The sequence below is a fragment of the Neomonachus schauinslandi genome, chromosome 6 (genome assembly GCF_002201575.2).
Source record: "Neomonachus schauinslandi chromosome 6, ASM220157v2, whole genome shotgun sequence".
Classification (NCBI taxonomy): Eukaryota; Metazoa; Chordata; class Mammalia; order Carnivora; family Phocidae; genus Neomonachus; species Neomonachus schauinslandi.
The window spans coordinates 116985355-116997427 of record NC_058408.1 but is presented as its reverse complement, the minus strand read 5'-3'; the positions used below and the strand labels follow the sequence as shown (position 1 = coordinate 116997427).

The following is a 12073-nucleotide window of genomic DNA, read 5'->3' as shown; positions in this document are numbered from 1 at the left end:
AAGATGAGTAAGTTTTAGAGCTCTCCTGTCCAACATTGTGCCTATAGTTTATTTTATTTTATTTTTTTAAAGATTTTATTTATTTGACACAGAGTGAGAGAGACAGCGAGAGAGGGAACACAAGCAGGGGGAGTGGGAGAGGAAGAAGCAGGCCTCCCGCTGAGCAGGGAGCCCGATGCGGGGCTCGATCCCAGGACTCTGGGATCATGACCTGAGCAGTAGGCAGACGCTTAACGACTGAGCCACCCAGGTGCCCCACATTGTGCCTATAGTTAACAGTACCACATTGTGCACTTACAAATTTGTTAAGAGTGCAGATCTCAGGCGCCTGGGTGGCTCAGTTGTTTAAGCGACTGCCTTCGGCTCAGGTCATGATCCCGGAGTCCCGGGATCGAGTCCCGCATTGGGCTTCGTGCTCAGCGGGGAGTCTGCTTCTCCCTCTGACTCTCCCCTCCTCATGCTCTCTATCACTATCTCTCTCAATAAATAAATAAAAAAAAAGAGTGCAGATCTCATGTTAAGTGTTCTTATACACAATACAAAAAATATGCACTGGTGTATGTGTATGCATGTGTTTTAATTAGTTTTATTGATTTAGATTTATATACCATGTAAAATTTATATATAATATCTACCCATTTTATGTAAATAGTTCAATGAATGTACTCATGTCATTGCCACCACAGCTGAGTGGACATTTTCCATCCGTTATTCCACTTTGTAGTCAGTCACCTCTCTCCTATCCCCTAACCACCAGTCAACTGCCTTCTCTCATAGATTTGTCTTTTCTAGAATTTCCTATACATTATGTAACATTTTAAGTCTGATTTCTTTCATATAGCATAATGCTTTTGAGATTCATTCTGTTGTATTTTTTTTTTATTGTTGTTTACTCATTCACCTGCTGATGGACACTTAGGTTGTTTCCATTATGAATAGTATGCTTATTATGAGTAAGCCTGCTATGAACATTCACATAAAAGCTTTGGATGACAATGTTTTCACTGCTCTTTGTAAACACCTAGGAGTGGGATTGCCAGGCTCTGCGATAAGTGAATATCTCACTTTGTAAGAATAGTTGAATTATTTTCCAAATGGCTATTTTGTATTTTTTTTTTTTTTTAAGATTTTATTTATTTGCGAGAGAGACAGAGAGCATGAGAGGGAGAAGGGTCAGAGGGAGAAGCAGACTCCCCGCTGAGCGGGGAGCCCGATGCGGGACTCGATCCCGGGACTCCAGGATCATGACCTGAGCCGAAGGCAGTCGCTTAACCAACTGAGCCACCCAGGCGCCCTATTTTGTATTTCTGCCAGCAGCTTGCTCCATGTTCTTGCCAATACTTGGTATTATTATGCCTTTCAAATTTTAGCTATTCTAGGGGTGCCTGGGTGGCTCAGTCATTAAGCGTCTGCCTTCGGCTTGGGTCATGATCCCAGGGTCCTGGGATCGAGCCTCGCGTTGGGCTCCCTGCTCCGTGGGAGGCCTGCTTCTCCCTCTCCCACTCCCCCTGCTTGTGTTCCCTCTCTAGCTGTGTCTCTCTCTGTGAAATAAATAAAATATTAAAAAAAACCCAAATCTTTTATCCACTTTTTTTTTTAAAGATTTTATTTATTTGACAGAGATCACAAGTAGGCAGGCAGGCAGGCAGAGGGAGAGGGATTTTAAGAGTTCTTTATAGATTTGGATACAAGTCTTCCTTTATCAGATGTATGTTCTACAAGTATTTTCTCTCAGTCCGTAGTTATTTTCTTCATATGAAATCTTAACATCGAAATCCAATTTACCAATTTTTCCTTTTTATGATTTGTGTTTTTTCTTCGAGGCACTTTATAGTTTTTGTTTTTATGTTTACATTGTTTATTTCTCTTAGCTTCTGGTAGTGGCTGTCCATCCTCATTGTGTCTCAGCTAGAAGCTGCACAACTCCAGTGTCTCTGCTGTCACATGGCATTCTCCCTTCATGTGCCTGGGTTTCTGTGTCTCTTCTATTTATGCTCTATTTCTTCTATTTCTTAAGGTGTGCTCCTCAGGCCCAACTCAGTTGCCCCAAACCCAGTGCAGGCTGGTACACGGTGCCTGCTGAGACTTATGGTGGCCCCTTCCTTTTTCTTTTCACTGCCTTGTTGTACTGGCTACGTCTGGGACAATGTTGGCTAGAAGAGGAGTAGACATCTTTGCCTTCTTCCCAGTTTTATGAGGAAACTGCTTTTTATTTTACCATTAAGTATGTCAGATGCAGGTTCTTCCATAGATGCCCTTTAGTAAATTGAGGATGATCCCTTTAATTCCTTATCAATTGAGAGTTTCTAATCATGAATGAGTGTTGATTTTTTTCACATACTTTTTCTACATTTTATAAAAGATACAGGTTTTCTTTTTACTATGTTAGTATGATTAAATCCATTGATTCTGAATGTTAATGCAAACTTGCATTTCTAGAATAAACTCTATGATGTATTACCATCTTTTATAGATAGCAGTTTCTCTTTGCTATTTTTTAAAAGAATTTTTGCATCTGTTTATGAGAGATGTTGATGTATGATTTTCTTTTCTTGTGAGGTCTTTTTCTGGCTTTGGTATGTGGGCAATGTTGGCTCATAAACGAGTTGTAAAGTATTTCTTCCTAGAAGAGTTTTTGTAGAATTGTTAATATGTCTCCCTTAAATGTTTGGTAGAATTCATTTGTGCCATCTGGGCCTGTACTTTTTCTGTGTGAGAAGGCTGTCAGCTACAAATTCAACTTATTAGGGCTATTCACGTTTTCTTTTTCTTAAATTTTTAAAAATATTATTTACTTATCTATTTATTTTAAGGATTTTATTTATTAGAGAGAGAGAAAGCATGAGCGGGGGGGGGGGGCGGTGAGAGAGGGAGAAGACTCCCCGCTGAGCAGGGAGCCCAATACCACCTGATCCCAGGACCCCAAGATGATGACCTGACCCAAAGGCAGACGCTTAACCGACTGAGCCACCCAGGTGCCCCTCCTTTTTCTTCTTGAGTGAGCTTTGGTAGTTTGTGCCTTTCAAGGACTTTTTACATTTCACTTAAGTTGTTGAATTTATTGGCAAAAGTTAAAATTCCACACTGCTTTGGCTAGATCCAACAATTTCAATATATTCATTCAGTTCAAAATCTTTTCAGACGAGATTGGGCACGTTCAGGATGGTATGGGCATAGACTAGTTCAAAATATATATATATATATATATATTTTTTTTTTTAACAATGCAATATTTATTTTATATAGTTGAACTGGGTACATAGTAAACTATAAAAATTCCAAATAGTTATCTATAAAGGAAATCCTTTGTTTACATGGTTTTACATATTAATTACTCTGGAAAGTTTCTGAACTCTGTTTAGTAGTAGATCTCCTTTCTTGATAGTTTCTTGGTACTGCCAGTTCTTGCTATCAGGCCTGTTGGTCTCCACTATTTCATTTACTTTATCTATTTTGCAGTGTAGTCTCCCTGCAGCAATAAATCTGGACAGCTCCTGATCAATGAATTCCACACCAACACCAAAGGCTTCTGCCATATAGCCAAGAGTTAATGACCTATAGGATTCCAGCAGCTGGCTGTATGCATGAATTCTCATTTCTCTGACATAGTATCGATAGTGAGGAGCAAAAAGCCAGTCCTTTTTCATTTCCTGTTCCACAATAGCTAAGGACTGGAAGAAAACTGAGTAACGACACTCATAGAGTGAAAACAGGTACTGCCGGACGGCTGGAAGGCTATGCAGCACCTCGAGGATCTCGGCTCCTTTAATCACCTTTTCCCTGAGATCTGGTCTTTCTAAGGCAATCATGCTGACGTAGATAGTGTAAGTCACAAAGGTCTTATAATCCATAAGTTCATAGGATGTGAATGTTGACACTGTGTCAAGGAAGAGTTCAGCTGCCTGTTTGAAATCACGAATAGCCACACAGTAAAGACCTTGATATACCTTTAGGCGGTTTCTCCTGTCCCAATCTCCTCCTTCCTCTATTAAGCTTTTGGCCTTCTCTGTTTCGTGTGATGAGATCATTATCCATATAAAATAATCCAATCCTAAGAAGATAGAACACAATATCCAGTCGGTGACCCAAGGCCACAGTTTTGTCATATGTCTTGCGAAAGGCTGTCAGAGCACCCTCCTTGTCGCCTATCCGGCACAGGTACTCGGCCTTGGCCATCATGGCATCCCGGATTTCGCTCTCTCCCAGATTCTTCTCTGCATCTTCCAGCTCCTCGTCCAAACGTTTCAACTCTTCCTCGTTCGCCTTCTTCATTTTATTGAGCAGGTCCGTGTCCATCTGCCAGTCGAGGGATTTGCACAAGGCTTCGTAATAAGGAGCCATGTTATTATCCCGGACGGCCGCCATCAGCTCGTCGCGCACGGCCGCGTCCCCGCGGTGCTCGGGCAGGCTGAGCAGGAAGCGCAGCTGCGCGATGCGCAGGTCGGGGTTCTTGGGCAGACCCTCCTCCTCTAGGTTCTCCAGCGGCATCTCGGCAGCGGGGGTAGCAGCTGAGGGCGGACGGCAAGTCGGCGCGGACTCCTATATATATTTTTTAAAGATTTTATTTATTTATTTGCGAGAGAGGGAGAAGCAGACTTCCTGCTGAGCAGTGAGCCCAACACGGGGCTCAATCCCAGGACCCTGGGATCATGACCTGAGCTGAAGGCAGATGCTTAACCAACTGAGCCACCCAGGTGTCCTAGCTCAAAATATTTTCAAATTTTTCTTTTTACCTCCTCTTTAATTCAGGGCTTATTTAGGAAGGTGATTTAATTTCCAAATATTTGGGAATTCTTCAGATATCTTCCTGTTAGTGATTTCTAATTTAATTCTGTTCTGGTCATAGAACATCTTTGTATTGTTTTCATTCTTTTAAATCATTTGAAACTTGTTTTATAGCCCATAATATGTACACTGGAAAATAATGCATATTATGCTGTTGTTGGGTGGTGGTCTATAAATGTCATTTAATCAAGTTAGTTGATAGTATTATGTACTTTTTTTAAATTAAAGATTTTATTTATTTGAGAGAGAGAGACAGTAAGAGAGAGCAGGAATGGAGAAGAAAGGGAGAAGCAGGCTCCCTATGAGCAGGGAGCCTGACATGGGGCTGGATCCCAGGACCCTGGGATCATGACCCCAGCCAAAGGCAGATGCTTAACAGACTAAGCCAGGCACCCCAATAGTATTATATACTCTTAACTGATTTTCTATTTTTATTATCATTTAATTATTGAAATATCTATACTTGAAAACTTGCCTATATTTATTTCAATTTTACTAGGTTTTTTTTTTTTTTTTAAAGTAGGCTCCATGCCCAACATGGGGCTTGAACTCACAACCCCGAGATGGAGAGTTGCATGCTCCACCAGCTGAGCCAGCCAGGTGCCCCCTGATTTTCAGTTTATATTTCAGGCATTTTGAAACTCTAAGAGTAATGGAGCTAGAAGATAACTGCTTTACTGTTGGATTCTCAAATGCCAGAAATAGAGGTCTCTCTCTCGGAGTCATTCAATTTCGGCAGAGAAGAAACTTCCATCTCTTGCTGAAGGGTAAATCTCTGGTTGGCAAGTGCACAGGGGTTGGGGAGGAGGGCATGTGTGTATGGGATTAAGTGAATGTTCCATATACAACAGGCCATTAATTTCACTGCCTTCCCTTCATGTCTCACTCCTGTCTTCTACAGTATTAAGCATTTCTGAGCCTGGAGCCAAACTGGCTCCTTTTTGTCCTTACCTACTATAAATGGCACCTGCTTCTGCTCTGATACAATAGCCATCCTCCTTCACCTTTCAAATTTTTGTTGAGATTCCTTGTTTGTTGTGGTCTTTCTCCTATTCTCTTTACTACTGTGGTTTTAAAAATGTAAATTTTTTTTAGCATTTTAATGCTGTCCAGAGAGATGTTTAACAAAAAGCACATTTTCTAGTCCTTTCTCTGCTAGTCATTTTGCTTAGCTGACCAAACACTGACATGATATCTGTAGCCCTTGCTGATCAATTACCACATGCTCCTATGTATTAGCTTTTTCCAGATCTACCTCTTGAACCTACTTGTTGTTCTCACCTGCTCTCAGGTACCAATCGAGTGCCAGTTTACTCTCACAACTACTTAGAGCATCTTGCTTTGAACTCTGCTTTCATTATCTAGGGTTCAGTGTTGCACCCCATGACCAGTTATGACCCTTTCTTATCAATGATGTACAAAGAGAAAGGCATAGGAGCTTCCATATTTCTTTCTCTCCCCTAACTCTGGCTAGGGCAGATGGTAGGAAGAATTAAAAGAATAGGGGTGCCTAGCTGGCTCAGTTAGTAGAGCGTGCAACTCTTGATTCCAGGGTTCTGAGTTTGAGCCCCACACTGGGTAGAGATTACTAGAAATAAAATCTTAAAAAAAAAAGAATTAAATATATTCATTAGTATTTTGATTTTAAGATAGTAAACAATTCATATAGAAAGGAAATAGCACTCACTGAGTAGATATGAATTTTAAGATTTGTAAAGTCTCGAGTAGTCAACAAATAATCTGTAAACTATATCTTTTGCTAAATTAGGGACAGGATTATCAATTGGATATAATTGATGAATACTGAGGATATCCAAAGGTCTTTGTTCAAATCAAGTACTTGTAAAGTATCAAGCCTACTGCAGCCCTTGAACTCTGAAAATTTTTTTTTCAATAATCCTAAAACATCTTTTTAAAAAAATGTTCACATCTCTGAAATTGGGTACATTAAGCAAAGTGCTTTCTTTTTCACAATGGTTTCTTACTATCTGATGAAATGTGATATATCCCGTTGTTCCCCCTGCATTTTCTTTTTTTTTTTTTTAAAGATTTTATTTATTTATTTGACAGAGAGAGACACAGCGAGAGAGGGAACACAAGCAGGGGGAGTGGGAGAGGGAGAAGCAGGCTCCACGCAGAGCAGGGAGCCCGATGCGGGGCTCGATCCCAGGACTCTGGGATCACGACCTGAGCCGAAGGCAGTCGCTTAACCGACTGAGCCACCCAGGCACCCCACCCCCTGCATTTTCATGTACAAGTTCCTCTTTTCCACAAACTTCCTTCCCATAATCCGTAAAATGCTTCACAAGGACTCTGATCATATTTCAATTGTATTAAGGAAGGTGATGCTTAAAAGAAAACAGTAAAAGCTAAATATAGTTAAAAACATTGATATTGTAAGTTATGCATAAAAGGAAATTTGGCAAAACAGGCTGTTTTATAATCACCTGAGATCTGAACTTCAAACCTTCCCCCAGCTTCATCACACGCGGGTTCTTGTGATCTTATTTGGCTCCAAATCTCAGTGAGATCCTATACATCAGGAAATTAGAAGACATATGTGATGAAAAAGTCGAATCCAAAACAGATACTCAGGTATGATCCATGATGGTAGGAGGAATTGAGAGGCATTCATTACTCTAGAGATGGTGAAACAGAATCACATCATTTGTGATACTGCCTTAGGGTATCCAAATAACTGAAGGATATTATGGAATGCTAAAGGGCAGATGCTCAGTCACCACCCTAATCATTCCATATGGAATGCTTGCCCAGGGATGGAGTCAAATATTCTGGAGCTCTCAAAGAAAGGCAAATGTCTTTAATCTCTCTCCTTCATTCCTTAATAGAAATTAGCTGTTTCCCCAAAATTAATGTACAATTTCCCTGTTATCTATGTCCAGGTAACTGCTTCAGGTTACATTGTCAGGATATATCAGTTACAACCCCACCTTCCCAAGCTAATAAATAAGGCATCCATATTTTCCCTACCATTTTTCATATATGGATACTAATTATTGGTGGAAAACTGGAATATCGAACACTGGGTAGCCTCCTAAGAAATGCTTGCGGAATCATTAACAGCCCTCAGAAAATGAGGGCTGCTATCAGGAGCTCCTCGTTGAACAGTAAATTCCAATTTAGTTATGTATGCAATCACTTTTCTACTCTCAACTGTTGCTTGAGTTTCTTGTGTTAACTTCTAGGGGATGAATGTGTAACTTGGTGAGGTGTCCTACCTTCACACCCCAAGTGAATGATATGTGACGCAGTGCATATTTTAGGCCTGATCATCCCAAACATACTCTCCAAATATGTTTTAAAATGTTTTTGTGTAGCTATTTTTATACAAAGTACTTTCAACCAAATATAAAAATAATTTTATAAAGAAGTTATAGGTCTATAGTGAGGCCTAAAGATTTAGACTGGGGATGCTGTAAATACAAGCGGCTTTTGGCCGCATATTAAAACAAGAGATAAGCCCAAAGAGAAAAATATTAGAAACTTTCTCTCCTGACTTCTTTGTTTTATACAGTATAGAACATGAGTGCTGAAAAAAAATTAATGAGGTATTGAGGAATTAAATACATTTAAATATATTTCAACTTCATTTGCTGTGTTTCAACATGGTATGTACCCTACTTGGCTTTAGTTTGGCAGCAGGGGGTCATCTGAAGTGGTGAAATCTGGAAAAACTTCAACAGGCCAGCTGTACCCAGGAAAAATAACTATTTTTGTTCCTGAGCAGCTTTCTTGAGGGGAGAAATGGCGGGGGGGGGGTTCAACATCCTATAGCACATGGGGTATACCAGACAAGTAGCTCTTCTCCACCTTCTTGTTGTGTGGCCACAGACTTGTATATTTTGCAATAAACACAACAGATTTCATGCCCATAATATCTCCAACCACTCCCTCGACCTAAAACTAACATGTGCAGTCATAGTTTAAAGAGGCTAATCAGGGCTGGAAGGAACTATGAAAAACACAAGGCACAAGATTTGAAGAGAAACCAGTTTCAATTTCTCAGAGAACATGAACAAAGGGAAACATGTTCTGCTTACACAAATATAAAGTTCTTGCACTTAAAAAAGCTGGGTAGGACATGTAGTTCTAATAACACTGGCTGAACTACAAAGTACAGACATTTCACTGTACCCATATGAGGAACCAGAAGTCAATTTATTGTATAGCATAACAAAGAGCTTGGTACTTAAATACTTTAAATGAATGGTTTTCAGTGACGGAACATAAATGAGTAACTTTTACTATCTCTCTCCTGAGAATATAAAAGAATGATGTTAAAAATATTTACGTCTTTACAGTATGAGCATATGACTGAAGACCTTATTTAATGGGATCTTTCCTATGAACCCGCTGGTGGATGTGGAGGTTGGAGCTCTGGCTGAAGCCCTTCCCACACTTGCTGCACTCATAGGGCTTCTCTCCAGTATGCACTCTCTGATGGATGAGGAGTTTTGAGCTCTGGCTAAATCCCTTCCCACACTTGCCACAGTGATAGGGCTTCTCTCCAGTGTGGACTCTGAGATGGATGCGGAGATCAGAGCTCTGGCTGAAGCCCTTCCCACACTCATAGCACTGGAAAGGCTTCTCGCCTGTGTGTATGCAGCGGTGAATGTGAAGGTTCGAACTCTGACTGAAGCCCTTCCCACACTCCCCACACTTGTAGGGCCTCTCCCCAGTGTGGACTCGCTGGTGGATATGCAGGTTGGAGCGCTGACTGAAACTCATACCGCACTCCCCACACTCATAGGGCTTCTCGCCAGTGTGCACTCGCTGGTGGATATGCAGTTTGGAGCTCTGACTAAAGCCCTTTCCACACCTGTCACATTTATAAGGCTTCTCGCCTGTATGGACTGCGTGATGAATGAGCAGACTCGAACTCCGAGTGAAGCCTTTCCCACACTTGTCACACTTATAGGGTTTCTCATCCGTGTGGACTGCTCGATGGATGAGGAGACTGGAGCTCCTTGTGAAGCCTTTCCCACACTGCTCACATTTGTAGGGCTTTTCTTCTGTGTGGTGTCTTTGATGAAGTAGTAGTTCTGAGTGCTCACTGAAGTCCTTACCACACTGACTACATCTGTGTAATTTCTCTGCAGTGTGGATTTTCTCACATGAATGACTGTCTGAGCTGTTGTTACGTCTCTTCCCAAGGTTGTACTGGTTACAGGGTTTCTCCTCTGTATGAGCTCTCCGATGACTACGACTGACCACTTGTGATTTCCAACCACAAATGTCTTTGCAGGTACAGTCAAAGAGATCCAAAGACTCTTTCAATTGGCCATTTTGGCATTTTGCCTCACCACTGACCAATGGTGAGACCAGTTCTGTTACGTTCGATGTAAGTTTAACTTGAAGGTTCTCTGAACAATGGTCCATGGGAGGACTTTCTCCCCGTAAGACTTTTCTCTCAGTGCTTTCTTCAGTTACAGATAGACTTTTGCTTTTCTGAGGCTCCTGGGGCTCATTTTTACAGAATGTCACTGAGGAGTCCTGTGTGGCCATTTGGCTTGGGACTTTCAAAGACAAATATTCTTCATTTGCCATGTTTTTGTAATCATCACTTTGAAGAGTTACCACACTGCTCGTTTCTGGAAATATAGAAGATGCTTCTCCCTACTTCTGATAAGGGGAAAAATCTAGTTCAGGATTCTTGTACATGTCTCCTGGAAGATTCACAATATAATCCTGACTCTTATTGTACTGGCCATATCTTTAAAATTAGCCAGCAGAAAAGCCCCTATGTAATAGATTGCTAAGTCCTTTCTTTTGAAGATTCTCCATAGAATTTTCTTTCAAGTCTCCTAGGGAACAAAGAGAATTCAGTGATAAGAACACACAAAGAGTATATTTCAAAATTTTATTTTTTTAAAGATTTTATTTATTCATCAGAGAGGGAGAGAGAGAGCACAAATAGGAGGAGGGGCAGAGGCAGAGGGAGAAGAAGGCTCCCTACTGAGCAGGGAGCCTGATGCAGAACTCGATCCCAGGACACTGGGATCATGACCTGAGCTGAAGGCAGACGCTTAACCAACTGAGCCACCCAAGCGTCCCAGATTTCAAGGTATTAGAACTGGATTGCCTAATGCCTGAAGATTTAGTAACTAGGAAAAAGTTCAGTCTTGTCCTTATAGTCATGTCCTTTGGGTTAATATCAGAAAGAGAAAGCTTAGCTGTATAAAACAGCTTGTACACAAAATCTTGTCTTGGCTTTTAAGCATAGCCAGTAAAAGTGTTCTTTCCCTACCCTGCAGAGGCTATGAATCCCATGTCCTTGTCACAAATAACATTTCATTTCACTTTACTTCATTTTACTTTAAATTTGTATTTAATTGGTAACCCACTTTAATAGGTGCTGAGGATACAAAGAAGAAAATAGAAATTCTTTTGCTAAGCAAGCTAGAGCCTACTGGAAGAAAAAAAACAAATCAACCATGGTAACGCTCTAAGTGCAACAACAGATGCATGCACAACGAGTCGTGGGAGCACAGAGTAGGGGCATTTGACCCAAATCTTGGGGAAGAATTCTGGGAACAAATATAAGGGAGAGAAAAAAAAAAGTGAAAATGTAGAGAAAATATGACACGCTCAGGAAAACTATATGCAACTTCTTGTGGAGGATATAAAACAGGTGACAGTGGTAAAGAACATGCCCTGGAGAAGAATGCAGGAGCCCAAACAAAGGGTTTGGTGAGTACTACTAAGGAGTTAGGGCTACAACCCTCAGGGATTTAAAGTTTAATGACTTCAGTGGAGAGTGAAATGCCTGACTTTGTGATTATAAACACCTTCAGAAATAACCAAGACTTTAGGTAGAACAACAACTGCTGCAGCAAATCAGAAACAAAGTGATAAGGATGGTTAAGAAGAGAAAGGGAGAGATTCATTCTAAATCATGTGATGACTGACTAAATGTGGAAGGAGGCACCCAGCATGATCCTCATATTCCTTGCTTGAGTGACCAGGTATGAAAGTGTAAATGGTAAGACAGCCTGGAGTTGGGAAGAGGGGACCAATAAACACAAACTTTGACTTGGTTAATTTGTGGTGCTGGTGGAACATTCTTGAACTGTTCAGTAATATGGGTCTAGAACTCCGAGAGAGAACTGTGCTAGGAATACAGATTTTAGACTTACTAGTATGTATGTCAGTCATAACAATTAGAACGAATATCTTAATATTACACTGAGATGACAAAAAAGAAGTCTACAATAGTCTTGGAAAAATAGAAAGTTTGCAATCAGCAGGATAATGTTGAGGAACAGAA

At 40.7% G+C, this 12073-nt stretch overlaps 2 protein-coding genes across 2 annotated transcripts; both read right to left on the bottom strand.

Annotated features, from left to right (window-relative positions):
• Nucleotides 1-3156: 3156 nt before the first annotated feature.
• LOC110589248 (26S proteasome non-ATPase regulatory subunit 6-like) lies at nt 3157-4527 on the bottom strand. Its single transcript, XM_044916544.1, is given in 2 exon segments — nt 3157-4008; nt 4010-4527. Coding segments are annotated over 2 exon segments (1167 nt in total). The 5' UTR covers nt 4489-4527; the 3' UTR covers nt 3157-3320.
• A 4339-nt stretch (nt 4528-8866) lies between these two features.
• ZNF239 (zinc finger protein 239) lies at nt 8867-11242 on the bottom strand. Its single transcript, XM_021700239.2, is given in 2 exon segments — nt 8867-10519; nt 11217-11242. Coding segments are annotated over 2 exon segments (1416 nt in total). The 3' UTR covers nt 8867-9129.
• Between the last annotated feature and the right edge of the window lie 831 nt (nt 11243-12073).